This window comes from Sus scrofa, chromosome 14 (assembly GCF_000003025.6).
Source record: "Sus scrofa isolate TJ Tabasco breed Duroc chromosome 14, Sscrofa11.1, whole genome shotgun sequence".
Classification (NCBI taxonomy): Eukaryota; Metazoa; Chordata; class Mammalia; order Artiodactyla; family Suidae; genus Sus; species Sus scrofa.
The window spans coordinates 114,917,581-114,936,624 of NC_010456.5; the positions used below are offsets into that span (position 1 = coordinate 114,917,581).

The 19,044-nt window shown below is 36.2% G+C and overlaps 1 protein-coding gene across 2 annotated transcripts in view; it reads left to right on the forward strand.

Annotated features, from left to right (window-relative positions):
- SLK (STE20 like kinase) overlaps nt 1-19,044 on the forward strand; it is a 58,532-nt gene that overhangs the window by 18,618 nt on the left and 20,870 nt on the right. For both annotated transcript variants that reach the window (XM_001929430.6, XM_005671435.3), the window contains exons 2-11: nt 781-945; nt 3,458-3,506; nt 4,374-4,523; nt 11,369-11,441; nt 11,605-11,799; nt 12,354-12,435; nt 13,865-13,993; nt 14,332-15,693; nt 17,986-18,116; nt 18,221-18,344. In XM_001929430.6, the coding sequence (XP_001929465.1) occupies nt 781-945; nt 3,458-3,506; nt 4,374-4,523; nt 11,369-11,441; nt 11,605-11,799; nt 12,354-12,435; nt 13,865-13,993; nt 14,332-15,693; nt 17,986-18,116; nt 18,221-18,344 (2,460 nt within the window). The remainder of the gene's footprint in view (nt 1-780; nt 946-3,457; nt 3,507-4,373; nt 4,524-11,368; nt 11,442-11,604; nt 11,800-12,353; nt 12,436-13,864; nt 13,994-14,331; nt 15,694-17,985; nt 18,117-18,220; nt 18,345-19,044) is intronic.

A 19,044-nucleotide genomic window follows, 5' to 3' on the forward strand; every position in this document is an offset into this window, starting at 1 on the left:
CTATTGGGGATGAAAAATAGTCTAGTCACTTTGAGAGACAATTTGGTAGTTTCTTGCAAAACTAAACGTCCTCTTAGTCAGTGATCCAGTAATTCTGCTCTTTGGTACTTAAGGAGTTGGAGACTTATGTCCACAGGAAAACCTGCACACAGATGTTTATAACAGTTTTATTCATGATTTCTAAAACTTGGAAACAACCAAGATGCTTTCAGTAGGTGAATGGATAAACAAACGGTCACATCTATAATTGACTCTTCTTTAGCACTAAAAAGAAATTAGCTATCAAACCATGAAGAGACGTGGAGGAATCTTAAATGCAAGTGACTAAGGGAAAGGAGTCAATATTCATATTGTATGAAAACATACTGTGTGGAAACAGTAAAAAGATCAGTGGTGGTCATGGGTTGGGAAGGTAAGAGGGATAAATAGACATAGTTAAGGCAGCGATATATTATAATGGTGGATAAAAGTCATACATTTGTCCAAACCCACAGAACACACACCAAGAGTGAATCCTGTAAACAAAGGACTTTGGGTAATAATGACGTGCTTTGCAGGGTCATCACTTGTAACAAATGTACCACTCTGGTGCAGAATGTTGATAGTGGGGAAGGCTGTGCATATGTAGGGGAGAGGAGTAAATGGGAACTCTCTGTACTTTCTGCTCAGGTTTGCTGTGAACCTAAAACTAATCTAAAAAAAGTTTATTAAAGAAACTAATAAAATTTGAAAAGCAAGTAGGCATTATAAGTGTGACATTTCTGATACTTTCATTTTTAGGCCCAGAATAAAGAGACCAATGTTTTAGCTGCTGCAAAGGTGATTGACACCAAATCTGAAGAAGAACTTGAAGATTACATGGTTGAAATTGACATATTAGCATCTTGTGATCACCCCAATATAGTCAAGCTTCTAGATGCCTTCTATTATGAGAACAATCTTTGGGTAAGTATTTTCTGTTGATCTATAGGGATAGAGGTTTTTAAGTTGAATAGGCCTATTTTATGTATTATCTTTTCTCTTTGGTTACTTATGTTGCTTGAATGACAATTCATCAGCTGAGAGGGTCATTGAGAACATAATTATTATCCTTAGCTTCAACAGATGTTTAGATGTGTATTTCAAATTGTACCATATTTCATGATTGTTTGACAACGGACCCAAAAGTAGAAATTTGGTTAAGAATATTACATTTCCTAAATAATGTAATTAGATGGCCTTTCTTGGTTTTAATTTAAATTTAAGCATTTACTTATGTTATGTTATGTCTTTTTGTCTTTTTAGGGCCACACCGGCGGCATATGGAGGTTCCCAGACTAGGGGTCAAATCGGAGCTGTAGCCGCTGGCCGATGCCAGAGCCATAGCAACACAGGATCTGAGCTGCATCTGTGACCTACACCACAGCTCACAGCAATGCCAGATCCTTAACAGAGGGAGGCCAGGGATTGAACCTGCGTCCTCATGGATGCTAGTCAGGTTCATTAACTACTGAGCTACGACATGAACTCCGCATTTACTTATTTACTTTAAATATATATATAGATAGATAGATAGATAGATAGATACATAGATAGTCCTTTTTTTGCCATTTCAAGGGCTGCTCTTGCGGCATATGGAGGTTCCAAGGCTGGGGGTCGAATCGGAGATGTAGCCACCGGCCTATGCCAGAGCCACAGCAACGGGGATCCGAGCCACGTCCGCGAAATACACCACAGCTCATGGCAACGCTGGATCCTTAACCCACTGAGCAAGGCCACAGATGGAATCTGCAACCTCATGGTTCCTAGTCGGATTCGTTAACCACTGAGCCGCGACGGGAACTCCTACTTTAAATATTTTTAAAGTTTTTTTTTTTTTTCCCTGGAAATTGTTTATAATTTCTTACCCTAAACTTTTGGTAAATCATGTAGTAAATTTTAAAATGCTTACCAAGAATGTTAAATATTCATCTTATATATTATTAAGCTCACTTTAGTGGATGATGTAATTGCTAAGTCTGTATGTAAAAATTTTACTCATTTTTAGAAAATATTATTTACAATTAGACATATAAATAAAATGTTAATATTTATGGTAATAACCAGTCAGTCACCTGCTCTGTACCAACACTAATTTAATCAGGAGACTTTTTGAAACAATTTTGTTTTTTTTCCTTGAAGAAAGAAGCAAAATGTTATGAAAGAAGAGTAGATAGTACGAGCTGTATCTGATTGGGAATCAAAGGCCTTTAGTTTTTATTTTGGTGATGTAGGCAGGAGCTTGAATAAGTCAGTTAACCGTTATGATTCTGTTCACTCATCTATGTGATGAGTAATGACCTATCTCCCAAATTATTTTTCAGAAGATATAATGAATTTGAAAACAATTTATAATTGGCAAGCTCCTATAAAAAATAAAAATTGTTGTTTTATAGAGGGAAAAAAAAGCTTGAAGCTACACAGTTTGTTAAGATATGCAATTAAAAAAATACAGTTATTATTAGTGTGTTGTCTTCTAATACAATTGTTCAGGAGTCTAATAGAATGTTTCCAGAGATTGTAATGAAAATGAATTCATAGACAATTTAATAAATAGATAAGATCTTTACTTGAGATTATTGCAAAATAAAAAGTTTGACCACCATGAGGGACAGTCTAGTGGGGGAGATAGATGTGTTAATCACAGAATCATGATGAATATAAAATTACAACTGTGATAAAGGTTAAGAAGGAAAGGTGCATGGTGGTATGTCCCAGGGAGGTCTTGGAATGCATTTCATTAGGAAGTGATAATTGAGCTAGGATTTGAAACTTTTTGTGTGTTTTTTCCGTATTATTATTATTGTTTTTTAACTAAAAGCAGTCTCTCTATTTTCTGGGTTTATTTCTACTAGTAAAGTTAAAAAATATGCTTACTTAATCTACAATAGTTACCTTAAAAAGGAGAATAATGAAATCTTTCAGTGGTGATGAAATGGGTATATAATACTGTCTTTTTTTTTTTGCTCTTTAGGGCCACACTCACAGCATATGGAAGTTCCCAGGCTAGGGGTCAAATGGGAGCTATAGCTGCCGGTCTACACCACAGCTCACAGCAGCTCTGGATCCCCGACTCACTGGGCGAGGCTAGGGATCGAACCTGTATCCTCATGGATACTGGTTGGATTCGTTTCTGCTGCGCCACAACCAGAACACTATAATGCTGTCCTGAATAAAAATTCTGTACTGGTAATTTTAGAGAAGCAAGGACACTAAAAAATTTGGTGATTAACAAAAATGGATATAGTTCTACAGTGTGTTCATTTCTGCTTTCTCAAATGTGTATTGTTAAGACTCATAACTTTTGACAAAGAAAATCTTTATGGTTAGCATAATATTGTTTCTGAACCTAGGTTATTTGATACTTATTCCTTTATCATTTTTGCTAAATTGAAGAAAAAATGTCATGTTAGACATGTGCTTTTGTATTTGCCTGCAGATCCTCATTGAATTTTGTGCAGGTGGAGCAGTGGATGCTGTGATGCTTGGTAAGTGCCTTTTTGTTCATGTTTATATCTTAAATTATGCTTTTAAAAAACCATAGGATTTCAAAAGTTTGTACATATTTATCTTATGGTTGAGTGACATTCAGTAAGTTAAGAAATCAGCCAATTTTTATATGCTTGGTTAATTGTAATAAAGTTCTAAAATGAAATTTCAAGAAATTGTCTTTATAGATACTTAACTTTTTTTTTTTTGTTTTTTTTTTTTTTTGCTTTTTAAGGCTGTACCTGCAGCATGTGGAGGTTCCCAGGCTGGGGGTCGAATCGGAGCTGTAGCTGTTGGCCGACGCCACAGCCACAGCAATGCCAGATCCTCGCCATGTCTGTGACCTACACTAGAGCTCATGGCAACACCGGATCCTTAACCCACTGAGCAAGGCCAGAGAATCAAACCCGACACCTCGTGGATCCTAGTCAGATTCATTTCCACTGCACCACAACAGAAACTCCCTGATACTTAGTTTTTTGTTTTTGTTTTTGTTTTTGTCTTTTTGCCATTTCTTGGGCCGCTCCTGTGGCATGTGGAGGTTCCCAGGCTAGGGGTCGAATTGGAGTCATAGCCGCCAGCGTACGCCACAGCCACAGCAGCGCCAGATCTGAGCCGCATCTTCTACCTACGCCACAGCTCATGGCAACAGCAGATCCTTAATCCACTGAGCAAGGCCAGGGATTGAACCTGCAACCTCGTGGTTCCTAGTCGGATTCGTTAACCTCTGAGCCATGATGGGAACTCCCGATTCTTGGTTTTTTAAAAAATAAATTCACTACATTTGATCCTTGACAGTGATGCTAAAAGTATATAGCCTGCCCTTATGTTTCACTGTAAAAATAATTGTTTACTTTTCTTTACAGAGCTTGAGAGACCATTAACTGAGTCCCAAATACAAGTAGTTTGTAAGCAGACTTTAGAGGCTTTGAACTATTTACATGATAATAAAATCATCCACAGAGATCTAAAGGCCGGCAACATTCTTTTTACCTTAGATGGAGATATTAAATTGGGTAAGTTTATTCCCTTGAATAAAACATTTGAATTTGTGCTCTGAGATTTCCCTGTCTGTCTGTAACTTAATATTGTTTTATTATGACTGAAATATATGAAACATGGAGAATTACTGCATGGTAATTTTAAAAATACTTCTTTGGATAATTAATTATTTATAATTCCTAGAATTCCCAAGTATAGGCACCTAATATAAAGACACTTTAAAAGGTAAGAAAGGGTGGATTTTTATTTTTAGAAAGACAGGCTTTTCAAAGGCTGGTTAATTACTTTTCCCTTAAATTTTTGGGTATAGAGTTAATACTTACAATACACTTAGAACATGAGTATGTAAAACCTCTAACTTTTTCATTTCCAAAACTTGTATCTGTTGGTTTTCTTTTTCTATTTTAGTTTAGTTTTAGTTATTTTATAGATATGGTATTTTGGCTAAACTAACAAAGTAATCTTAGATCTGAAAAGGATGCCCGAAATAAATATAAGGACTAGAATTTTTGATTTTGTTTTTTACACTGAGGGAAGAAAGAATTTCATAAGGAGAAGTAGATGTGGGTTTTAGATGGGAAATTAAATACACACCCATATGTATATATACACACACACACACACATACACACAAACAGGGGACTTTGTCCTCTTTAGTCCTCTTTAAGTATCACCAAGATACGAATTAAGAAAAAAAATCTGGTGATGAAGTCTAAATGTGTGTATTTTAGAAGGATAGTAAAAGGTCAGAATATATTCAAAGGCCTTGTTGATACCACTGATCACAGTCATTTCACTTCACTTTGTCATGACATCTAAACAGATATAATTTGATATACTACTAAATTTTAACCTTTTTATTGAGAAATATAGATACAGAAAATCACACTAACGGTTGTGTAGCTTAGTGACTTGGTAGCTTTGTAACCACCACCCAGGTAAAGAAATAGAATTATGTCAGGCACCCTAGCAGCTCAAAGTGCCCCCTCTCAATCACTATCCCTCTGTTCTCCACAGGTACCCTATATCCTGACTTTTACAGTAATCACTTGTGTGTTTCTTTTTGACTCTTTTACCCAGTGTTCATCTCTAGATGTTAAGAGTTTAGGTTTGCCCATATTTAAAACCTGCTTTTTCTTTTGTCTCTTTTATGGGTTATCCCCACCCCCCATTCCTTTCTTCTCTTTATATTTATCTACGACATGCATTCTCATGGCATGCTTTGTCAAAGAAAGTTTGTTCTTTGGAGACAAAAGATTTTAGTATTACAATGGTTGTGACCTTCCAAAAGCCCATAGATATTTACAAACAGATGTATAGTATATCTGTGGCATTAAAATTTCATGAGGGGAGGGAGGATTAGGAAAAAATATTGGAAAACGCAACTTGAGAGCGTGATGAAAAAAAGATTGAGAAGTACTGATTTGTAGGATCTGGACTGTTGGATTTCTTGAGTTTCTCTCATCTTGCATTTTGCTGATTATATACTCATGATGACTTCAGTAAGTTCCTCTCTGTATTTCCCTCTCTTTGCAGATGAATCCAAAAGCTTCATCAGTCTCAAGTGTGATTTTTTTTTTTTTTCAGGACTATAGGTGGTTTTGTATTCTTTTATTGGGAGGCATGTAATACCTGCTTTTCGTTCTTTTTTGGTGTTAGCAGCTGTTGATGCTTAATGCCTAGATCTGTTGAATAGAGGGACAAAATGAATTCTGTCATTTTTTTTTCCTTTTTTTTTTTTTTTTCTTTGTCTTTTTAGGGCTGCACCTGGGGCATATGGAGGTTCCCAGGCTAGGGGTCTAATCAGAGCTGTTGCTGCCGGCCTACGCCAGAGCCACAGCAATGCCAGATCCGAGCAGCATCTGCAACCTACACCACAGCTCACAGCAACGCGGGATCCTTAACCCACTGATCGAGGCCAGGGATCGAACCTGCAACTTCATGGTTCCTAGTAAGATTTGTTTCCACTGCGCCATGATGGGAACTCCCCATTTTGTTTTCATTTATTATTTTTAATAATGATTTTGATGTAATTTTCATCATTTGTTTCATTATTTTCATTTGTCATCATTATAAAATTAGGAATACTTATGTAAGAAGACACTTCCTTTTGTCTTTTTGGTTTTTCAGGATTATAGTTCATATAGACAAGATAGGAAAAATGCTTGATTCTTTCCTTTTATTTATTTAGTTTTAAAGACAATAAATTTGTTTTCGCATCCTTAGTTGGTGACCAGTGTTTTTTAAATGTCATTATTAATTCATAAATCTAATTGTATTTTATAAGTTTCAAATTATTACAGTTTTTAATCCTTATTAAAGCTCTTTTTGTACCACCTTGATCAATGGTAGTCTCTTCACGTTGGCTTGTTATCTTGTTGACATGACTCTAGTAGTTTTTGGTAGCTTCCTTGTTATCTGTTAGGTTGAAATATTTCAGGCTCATCTTGTGTGTTTCCTGCCTCAGACTTGTAATTAGCCATTTCTTCAGGAAGCCCTGAAGAAGTTGTTTAGTAGGATATGGTATTTTAAGACCATAATTTAAGGGTAAGAGATATTCTGGATTGGCTTTCATTCTAGGCCTTTTCAAAGGACAGAACTCTCATGAGTTCCTGTGTATTTCCTATTCAAATTCAGGATAAAGATTTAAAAAAAATTTTTTTTTTTTGTCTTTTTCGGGCCACACCCATAGCATATGAAAGCCCAGGCTTGGAGTCTAATCTGAGCTATAGCTCCTGGCCTACACCACAGCCAAAGCCATGCTGGATCTTTAACCCACTGAGCAAGGCCAGGGATCGAACCTGCATCCTCATTGATAGTAGTCAAGTTTGTCAACCACTGAGCCACGTGGGCACTCCTAAAAAATTTTTTAACCTAGCGTCTTCAGTGTTACATCTATCTCCTTCTATCCTGAGAATCTTGGTTTTCAGGGACATGGATGATAGATTTGGATTTGGAACATTCTGTAACTACTTATTTAAACTTTCATGTCTATATTCTGTGCTCACCACCACTTCTTATGTTGACGTCTCTTTGTATGTTGGTTGTCTGAAGTTCATTCTCTGGTAGATTTCTCTGGAAGGGCTCTCCAAGTTCTTATGTAATGATAACAGTTCTACCCTTAACATTTTAAAGGTCAGTTTTGCTGAATAGAAGATCCTTGGCACACATTTCTTTCTTTGAATATCTGCATTATGTTACTTCGTTTCCTTCTGTCATAAAGTGTTGTTGAAAAGTCTGAGATAATTTGATTTTCTTTCTCCTACAAGTCATATGCTCTTTTTGCCTAGATGCCAAAAAACTTTTCTTAAAGGGCTAAACTTTTATTCCCCCCACCTCCAGGAAGATTTTCTGTAATAACAGATATGAGTATTCTGTTTCTTTGCATTGACTTTCTTCTTTAGGGACTTTTATTATCTGTTTGTTGGGTTTGCCAATCATCAGTATTTATAACTTTCTATCAAGTTCTTTTTATCTTTCTTCATTTTTTTTCATTGTGATGAAGTATACCTAACAAAATTTACTATCTTAACTTTTTTTGTGTGTGTCTTTTTACCTTTTCTAGGGCTGCTCCCACGGCATATGGAGGTTCCCAGGCTAGGGGTCTAATCAGAGCTGTAGTCACTGGCCTATACCACAGCCACAGTAACGCAGGATCCGAGCCGTGTCTGCGACCTACACCACAGCTCACGGCAATGCTGGATCCTTAACCCGCTGAGCGAGGCCAGTGATTGAACCTGAAACCTCATGGTTCCTAGTCGGATTTGTTAACCGCTGAGCCACAACGGGAACTCCAACTGTCTTAACCATTTTTAAGAGTATAGTTCTGTGGCATTAAGTGTATTCACGTTGTACAACCATAACCACTATCCATCTCCAGAACTTTTTTCATTTTCCTCAACTGAAACTTTGTACTATACTAACTCCGCATTTCCTCCTTCCCCCAGCCCTTGGCAGTCACCATTCTACTTTCTTTCTCTGTGAATTTGACTACTATAGGTGCCTCATATAAGTGGAATCCTCTAACATTTGCCTTTTTGTGATTGCCTTATTTTTCTTAGCGTAACGTATTTAAGGTCCATGTTGTAGCATGTGTTAATTTTCTTCCTCTTTAAGGCTGAATGATACTTTGTTATATGTATATACCACATTTCATTTATCCATTGATGGATACTTTGGTTCTTTCCACCTTTGGCTGTTGTGAATAATGCTGCTATGAACATGGGTGTATAGCATCTGTTTGGGTCCCTGCTTTCCGTTCTTTTGGGTATATATCCACCTACAAGTGGAATGGCTGGATCATATGGTAATTCTGTGTTTAATTTTTTGAGGGGTCACCATACCATTTTCTATAGTGGCTGCACCATTTTACATTTCCACAGCAATGTACAAGGGTTCCAATTTTTCTACCTCCTTATTAGCACTTTCTATTTTATTTAGTTTATTTTTGATGATAGCCATCCTAATGAGTGTAAAGAGGTAACGGATGTGAATCTGTTGTGTTTATTTGCTCTTTTTTCCTTCTAGTTTAGCCTGTTTATAAAATGATGTTTTATCTCTAATTTTCCCATGAGTTGTCATTTATGAGTTTAAAATTCTGACTTATGTTACTCTTTTATGTCTTACATCATTTTTTAAAGTCTTATAGCTCATTTTGGAATAGTATGTTATCATGTTGATCCATTTTTAGTGTATGTTTTTCTGTAAGTGTGCTAAAATCTTACTGGAATATGCCAGTATACTTTTATGTAAAATAATGCATTCTGTTAAAAATAAATATATTCTTGAAGATTTAGGGAAACCAGAATAGTTTTAAGTTGGTTGACATTTAAAGTAATTGAGGTCTGTTTCGTTAGTTTATAAATACAGAGAACCTTCCCTTTCTGTGACACCCTTTTAACTGAACACAGATATATAGAACCATATCACTTATAGAACTGTATATAATATGTTGCAGTGACCAAATTTTTGTGATCTTATCAGATCACATTGTTGCAAGTATGTAAAATAAGTTTGTAAAATGCTCTTTTAACAGACCAGTGTATATATGCCTCATGATTATCAGTAGAACTATAAAGCACATGATGACTTTAACTTAGCCTTTCCACAAAAGTGAAGATGCCATTCTTTTTTTTTTGTCTTTTTTTGCTACTTCTTTGGGCCGCTCCCGCGGCATATGGAGGTTCCCAGGCTAGGGGTCTAATCGGAGCTGTAGTCTCCGGCCTACACCAGAGCCACAGCAACGGGGATCCGAGCCACGTCTGCGAAATACACCACAGCTCACGGCAACGCCGGATCGTTAACCCACTGAGCAAGGGCAGGGACCGAACCCGCAACCTCATGGTTCCTAGTCGGATTCATTAACCACTGCGCCACGATGGGAACTCCCTGAAGATGCCATTCTGTCCCTCCTTAGTTTACGTCCTGCTCATAAGAGTGCTTAGAGAGGTATGAATGTTGACAGTGGATTTTGTGGTTTAGGCCTGTTTCTAGACTTCCTTTCTTTGTCATGTTCTGAGGGGAAAAAAGTTAAAAAGAATAGACTGTTAATAGATTCTAGGAAAACACTAGAATAAGTACTGTGTTGACTCTACCTGATTTTTAGAAAACCTATTCTGGTAGGAATTTCATATTGTTGTCTTATTCCCTTCCTGCAGAAACATGAGAAGTTGTAAGTTGAGGAAGTAGGGGGTAATAGGGATGGAGAGTCTTGAAAACATCTATTTATGTTATACTTTTTGTAAATATATCTTCCAAGTATCGTATGTTCTATTTGCTTATTTATTAATTTAATTATAAAACATTAATGAAATATCTAATGTAACAAAAGACTTCAATATACCATATTAGGAAGCTTAAACTTCATTCTGCAGGCAGTAGGTACCTGCTAAGATATTTTAAGCAGGAGAACTACGTGGTCAGAAAAAGAAAAGAAAGCAGTATGTGATGGACATAATTAGAATGCACGGCAGTATTTCCTAAGTTTTCAGAGTTCTGCAAACAAAATATCACAAAGGTTAAAATTACGCATATGGTTAGTAACGTAGCTGCCATTTATTGCATGTATATTGTGTGACAGTGCTTGGGGCATGAGCATTAAATACTGAATTTTTGGTATTTATTCAGTTTTGAGAATTGTGGCCTGAAACTTTAAAGTTTAAATATATATGGCATGAGGTATTTATGCAGCAATAACAATTTTATGTTGCTATTAATGGTTGTCTGAGCCCTAAGCTAAAAAGGTAGGGTTAACAACTGATAAAGTGATAACGTTGCTGTGTCCTGTAATTTATTTATTAAGTTTTATTGAAGTATAGTTAATTTACAAGCTTGTGATAATTTCTGCTTTAGCTATGCACTATAATTTAAATCATAAAATATCATTCCTAATTTTGTTCCTTCGTAATGTAATTTTATGAAGAGGTTAGCAAGACATTTGATATCATAAAGGTACTTTGATATAGTTTCTGTTTTTTACAATATGGAAAAAATGTCCTTTAATTGTAATATGTTGCACTAGTTGCATTTGTTCTGAAGTGGATAGACTGGTCTATTTTGAAGTTACTATTTTTTTTCAATTCTGAAAAATTTGTGATCTGACGATATGTAAAGGTGGTGGTATTAAGTGTATTAATGATGGAAACTTTCCTTTGGCAGTTTTTTTGAGTGGGCGGCGTGGTTGTGGTAGAAAGAGATTGGTCAAGATTAGGATGATAGAGAAGTTATTTCTCTTTCATTTTGCTTACCCTTTAATAAGAGTGACCTTATTAAGACTTCATGTGCTTTCCCCTTATGTTGAATACTGTGAACCTTGCCTAAAAACTATTAGTAATATTTTTGTATGATTATTTATTTCAAGCGGATTTTGGAGTATCAGCTAAAAACACAAGGACAATCCAAAGAAGAGATTCCTTTATTGGCACACCCTATTGGTATGTATTTAGTTTTGTGGATTTGCAGCATTAGTTATGTTAGCAGTTATTATTACTCATTAATTGTGTCTACATAATTGATTATACTGCCTATCTTTTATGTGGTTTGTAATTGCTGTTCTTTAAGTTAAACATCTTAATTTTCAATTCTCTGTCTTCACAGGATGGCTCCTGAGGTAGTCATGTGTGAAACATCTAAGGACAGACCCTATGACTACAAAGCTGATGTTTGGTCCCTGGGTATCACTCTAATAGAAATGGCTGAGATAGAGCCACCTCATCATGAATTAAATCCAATGAGAGTGCTGCTAAAAATAGCAAAATCTGAGCCCCCTACATTAGCACAACCATCAAAATGGTAAAATATTCTTGAATAAAGCTTTTTAAGAGCAAAACTTGATGCTTTATTCTTCCACCTTTATGGGGTGTTTAAATTTAGGTACATGGTACAAAGATGATATGAAGTAGAAAGTGGATTTTTGGTATATTTTCAAGACTTAAGGACCATATAATATAAACTCTTATAACTAACTTTCCCCATAAATTAGAAAATACCAGTGATTTGAGTTCTACATGAAAAAGGTATTTTCTGTACTGTGGGAAAATGAGGCATATATGTGGTTGATCTATATTTGTGGAGTTTAATATAATGGAAACATTTTTGTGCGTTTTAGCATATTTACAAATATATGGCTTTATGTCAGTTACTAAAACCATGAACCTACTTACGTATATGTCTAGGTCGTATTTATAGATGGATGACTTATGAAATAGTAATAATCTCACTAGTTTTCTTATATTGAAGTAATATTTGTTACACACATAATGGAACTTAAGCATAATTCATCAGAGTTTTGATTTTAACAAGAAGAAAATAAAATAGAATGTCATTATTAAAATGTTATTTTGAAGGTCTTCAGATTTTAAGGACTTTCTAAAGAAATGCTTGGAAAAGAATGTGGATTCCAGGTGGAATACATCTCAGCTACTACAGGTAAGATAAGGGTATTATGACAATGGTAAACCATAAAATTGTAACATCTCTTTAAGAAGAATACAGTTTCCCATTCATTCACTGTGCTCTCTTTTTCCTGGAGTTCCTCTTTGCAAATTCAAGATACACTGCAATAGTTATTAACATTTGCTTTACAAACACGCTGCCTCTACTGAAAGGCATTTAGCTTATAAGTCATTCTTCCTTTGCTTTTTTCTTTCCTTTTTAGGGCTGTACTCACGACATGTGGAGATTCCCAGGTTAGGGGTCTAATCGGAGCCACAGCTGCTGGCCAGAGCCAGAGCCACAGCAACTCGGGATCCAAGCCGCATCTGTGACCTACACCACAGCTCACAGCAATATTGGATCCGTAACCCACTGAGCGAGGCCAGGGATTGAACCCTCAGTCTCATGGTTCCTAGTTGGATTTGTTTCCGCTGTGCCACGATGGGAACTCCTCCTATGCTTTTTTGATTGTTTATGTTCTTTTCATTTTGTTTTGTTATTTCCATGTTGTCAGTTACTTCTGTTTTGTCTCTTTAGTTACTAGAAAGGAAGCACCTTAGTGGCAGGAGCCATGAGCTAATTAATTTTTTTTATAAATGTCTCTCAGAATGAGGCTAAATGTTCAGTAAATATTGCTAACTTTTAAAAAATGTTGTTAAAGTGATTGAATAATTTTGTTTGTAATATTTGAAATAAAATTTTGTTAAATAGTAGTATAGGTAGATAAATAAATGATAAGTTTTGAGGAAGTTACTGCCAGGTTGAGTTAATGTGTAACTTCTCCATTACAGTATTTTAGGTTGATCTGTTTATTTTGGGGAAAAAGCAGGAAAAAAAAATTGTCTTTCTCTGTACAACGTATATTGTCTCATTTCCTACTCCTGCATTTGAAGGCCTTGGTCTGTGACACACACTAAGTGCTGAGTGTACAGAGGTGAATAAAATGTCTTCTTAAGATTGTTAGAACTATGTCAAAGAAACAGGTGTTTGTAGGCACTTTTAACAGAACTCTGAAGCTTTTCGTAATTCTGTAATTGAGCCTGTATACAAGATAAAATGTACTGTTACTTTTTAAGAATTAGTAATGTACTTGAAACTTGCTTTAAATTTTAATTTTAATTTTAGGTTATGAAATTTTCAAACATACAGAAAAGTACATGTACCTACCACCCAGATGTACTGTGTTAACATTTTTGATATATTTCTTTGAAGTTCTTAAAGGTGCAGATACAGTTTGCAGGCTGCCCCTACTCTTGCTTAATTCCCTCCTCCTCCTTCCCTTCCCAGATGTAATATCATCTGAAATTATCTGTATTTTTCCTACTCATGTATTTATATTTTTACCACATAATAATGTGTTTTTATGTTTGAAACTTACTTCACAAGCAGGCATTTGAGTATGCTCTTTTTAATGATCAAACAGCATCCTTTTGTTACTGTCGATTCCAACAAACCAATTCGGGAGTTGATTGCAGAGGCAAAGGCTGAAGTAACAGAAGAAGTTGAAGATGGCAAAGAGGATGATGATGATGAGGAAACAGAAAATTCTCTGGTCAGTATTTACAAAGGAAGTTTCATGTAGGTAATTTTTAGAGTTGAGTTTTAAGATACGATTAGGCCTATGTCTATGAATAAATTTACTGCTAACAAATAAAAAACCTTTAATTTTAGAGGTGAAGATTAATAGCAGATTTGCTTTTTGCTACCCATTTTTGTCATGTTTATTATGTGAAGATTTGTCAATTCTTTATTTCTATAATTTCATCAAATTTTACTATGTAAAGATATTAAATCATTATATTAATTAAATCATCATATATATATGAAACATTATTTTGGTCACATGTTGAAATTAGTTTTAACACTAAAACTGTAAAAAATCTTTTTTAGCCAATACCTGCAAGTAAGCGTGCCTCCTCTGACCTTAGTATTGCCAGCTCTGAAGAAGATAAGCTTTCGCAGAATGCTTGTATTTTGGAATCTGTCTCCGAGAAGACAGAACGTAATACTTCTGAAGATAAATTTAACAGTAAAGTTCTCATTGAAAAACCCACCACCAGTGAACCTGTGGCAGATATTAATGAGCATGCTAATGATGCTCATTTAGAAGCTATGGCTGAACTCCATAACAGAGCAATAATAATCGAGGAAAATGGAAGAGAGGAGAAGAGACCCAAGCTTGAAAATCTACCTGACACCGAAGACCATGAAACAGTGGACATTAATTCAGTCAGTGAAGGAAAAGAAAATAATATAATGATAACTTCAGAAACAAACATTGAACAGAATCTGAAACCTGAGGAAGAAAGGGATCAGGAAAAGCAACAGATATTTGAGAATAAAGTTATAAAATCTGAAGAAATTGAAGATGCTACTATTCAAACAATGGATTTAGTTTCTCAGGAGACTGGAGAAAAAGAGGCAGATATTCAGGCCCTTGAGAATGAAGTCGAGTTTACAAAGGAAGACACCCAAGAGAAATTGGGAAGAGATGACAAAACTGAAAAAGATGTGATCAGTGATATAAGCAAAGTGATAGGAACAAATGAGGCAGCGAATGTTGTTCAGGAGGCAACTGAAAACCGTGCTGAGGATGCTCAGAGTAATGATGGGAAAGAAGTGGATGAAGTAGGTGAGAAATTAGTGAGCAAGCCCACAGAGAGTCCTGAGGCTGGTGGTGCTGAGGAAGGTCCTATTATAGAAATAGTTGAAAGTAACGAGATAGATCAAAAATCTGTAGAAGGTAAAGATGAGGAACAATTAATCTGCAGTTCAGAGAACATAGTGGAGACCAATGAGGAACTTGGGACAGTTGAAGTTGAGATTGCTGAATCTGGTAGCACTGAAGGAATAGAGGTCAGACGTGTAGTGACTGATACTGACCAAAAGGCTTTAGGACATGAAACTCAGGATGCTCCTAAAGCCACCACTCAGATAGCTACAGAGCAAAAAGAAATTCCGTGCGAAGTGCCAATTAAAACAGAACCTCAAGTTACTGCCGCTTCCCAGCCCAGTGAACCTCAGCCTGTCCCAGTACCCAGTATTAATATCAACCCTGAAGATGCAGAAAATAAAGGAGAATTAGGTGCTTTATCAAAAACTGAAACCATATTACCAGAATCTGAGAGTCAAAAGGAAAATGATACTGATTCAGGCACTGGTTCCACTGCTGATAATAGCAGCATTGACTTGAATTTATCCATCTCTAGCTTCCTAAGCAAAACTAAAGACAGTGGATCAATATCTTTACAAGTAAGTATCCATGGGTCCTTGTTTGTGTTTTTGTCATTTTGGCAGTTGACAGTTTATGTGAAACTGATGTCCTGAAAACAAAACAGTGCTAAACCAGTATAGTATTAACCCTATAAAATTCTTAAGGCCCATGAGGCCAACCAGTTTAAAAAACAAAATGAAACAAGCAAAAGACCACAGAGATTCCAGATGTAATCTTTAAATTTTTTGGTAGTACGTACCTATTTTTGCAACTTGATATAAATATAATACAGTTGCTTATTGGAAGTTGGCTTTTCCTGCTGCACATATCTAGGTATAACTGAGGACTTGAAAGAATGATCTCTTTTTAAGAATGTTCAGGGTGCAAAAAGCCCTTGGTTTATCATTGGCCATGCAGATGAACACTCTTGGCTCTTTTCAGTCATAGCCATCACTACTGCTGTGAGAATCATCAGGAGAAAACACTACTGAACACTAAAACCCAGAACCCCTGGAGCTGTTAGAGTATAATTCTCAAATCTTAGTGTGTTCAAGAGTTACTAGGGAGAACTGTGTAGAAGTGTGGAGGGGAGTCAAAAAGAAAGTATTTGTAACAAAGGGCCCCATGGAATTCTGATGCAGGGGAGCAGTGGACTACTTTGAGACTCTGGATTGACAGCAGAAAAGCAGAAACAACCTAGGAAAACTGACCTAAGGGATAGGACTCCAGGGCATGACCGATCAGCCTGCCCATCTGCCCCAAATTATTGCATGTATTGCCTAGGTGGTCTTCAGTTTTCAGTATTCAGTTTTTGGTTTATTTTATTTCAATGACTGAAATTCCATTAATCCGAAGTTCATTCACTTGACTTAATAGCCTTTCTAAAAAATACAAATACTTCTGTGAGAACTAAGGTGATATTAATTGTGGATACTTTAGTAGGCATTGAAGAAATGGAAAACATGAAGGTTACAGGGAGGTAGATCTATTTTGGGAGCAGCACACATTAAGTTTTAGAGGAACTCTGGATAGGGTGGCTATAGTCCTGGGCTTAGGGAGAGGAGTGTGAGGATGCTGGGAGCCTAGAGAGTAGAACTAAGAGGTTGCAGAAGGGTTGCTGGAAAGTGCTAAAGGCAAACTTAAAAATTCTGGTGCATTTTGCGTGTAGTATTTTCACATTCCCCATTTGCTCCCTCTGCTTTCTAATCTTTTCCCCCATCAAAACAAAGTAATTATCTCCTCTTAGTACTTCTCTGTTTACCAAGATGTATTTGTAGCAGTGTTATACTTCTGTTATTTCTCTTTGCTTTTAGAAAGCATTTGTATACCAGTTGAGGAATGAAGAGTTTGGTCTTGATAAAAAATTTTAGGCAATAGCTAACAAGCAGAGTTGGTACTTTGGGGCTGCAGTAGAGGTGCTGTCTTTCTGGTTTCAAATATCTGTTGAAGGTTTCAAATATCTGTTGCTTTTCCTGATCCCTTTCTTCCTCAGATTAGCATTGTATTATTCTCTTTTCCTTCTGAAATCACACATCCATCTTGGCCCTAAGATTAAGGAGGCCTATTGCTGATAAAACGGATTTTGAATCCCACTCCTGCCAGTGTTTAAAAGTTATCTAGGAGCCTTTTCAAAGTAAAATTCTCAGCCACCTTTATTTATTTATTTAGCTTTTTAGGGCCATACCTGCAGCATATGGAGGTTCCCAGGCTAGGGGTCCAATCGGAGCTACAGCTGCCAGCCTACACCACAGCTCACAGCAACCCTGGATCATTTAACCCACTGAGCGAGGCCAGGGATCAAACCCGCATCCTCATGGATACTAGTCAGATTTATTTCTGCTACACCATAGTGGGAACTCCCTCAGCCACCTTTAGACCTGTTGATTTAGATTCTTTAAGGAATGAGCTCCAGAAATTCATTTTTAAGTGCTTTGTGAGTGGTTCTGAAACAGAAAAGCAGAGATATCTGAGAATCTAAAAGATGAAAAAAGAAAAAACAATGATTAACGTGTAAAAGTTATACTAATTACTCATTTATGTGAATTGTTCATTACCACCTGTGCCTAATTATGATGTGGTATCATAAAAATTATGTGCATCATCAAAATGCTGAATTTCATGTGAAAATTGATTTCATCTATAAAGTCATGTGAGAGTCAGATGGAGTATAAGATGATAAGTTGTTTCTGTAGGTGAGTCTTATTGCTTTCTGTTCATACTTTTTATGTGTAGTCTTCATGGCTATTCAATTTTTTTGTTTTGTTTAAAAGAAGATAATGTTCTCTCTAATATTCCCCATATAAAGCCTAACTAACTAAAATCTCACCCAGGAAACAAGAAGACAAAAGAAAACACTGAAGAAAACACGCAAATTTGTTGTCGATGGTGTAGAAGTGAGTGTAACAACGTCAAAAATAGTTACAGATAGTGATTCCAAAACTGAAGAATTGAGGTTTCTTAGGTGAGTAGAGAAACAGCATGATTTAAAGTTTTTTCTTTTAAAGCATTGCTTCAGAGGTATAATTTTTGCCATCTTCTTCTATCATTGTCATTAAATTTTACCAGACGTCAGGAACTTCGGGAATTAAGATTTCTTCAAAAGGAAGAGCAAAGAGCCCAACAGCAGCTCAATGGCAAACTGCAACAACAGCGAGAACAAATTTTCCGGCGTTTTGAGCAAGAGATGATGGTAAAGTCCTGGAATTTTGTACCGTTTTGTTAATAATGAAGTTTTGTGCTAAACAAACAAACAACCCCCCCGCCCCAAAACCACTGGTGGATTTTAGAACTTATTATTTGATGACTAGGTTTCTCTGGCTTTGTGACGTATTTCTGGTCTTTATCTCTTTGGTATTCTGGATGCTTTTTTTTCCCCTCTCTCTGTCTTTTGCAGGGGCAGGGGGCAGTATGGGGGGTGGGGATTTGCCTGACTTACAGCGTGGTGGGTGCCTTCATTTTTCTTTGATTAAAATCTGTCATAAAAACCTAGAATCATGATGCTAGTGAGGCCAGTAAGTAGATGGTTTACAAAGTTCTTAGGTGTGCCTCTTGCTGGATAACTTTATTGTTCCAGTTTGACCTCTCAGATTTAGAATCTAAGATTTTAAGCCAGTCAAAAGCAGTTGCCTTCAAACCTAGCTGAGTATTAGAACTTCTTGGGGGATTTTTCACAAAATTCATTAACTTCTCTGGCTACTACAGTTAAACTTCCACATCCCTTTTCACAGCTGCTAGAGAAGTTAGTACTGACTCATCAAGGGTCATTGTCACCAAGACTTAAAACTTTTACCTGTGTCCAAAGTTGGAAAAGGAATTATTAATGTGATAAAAAGTTTCAGTAACTTATGTTGAACATCCAGCCTAATGTGGGTGAGAAAAAATTGTTTTAA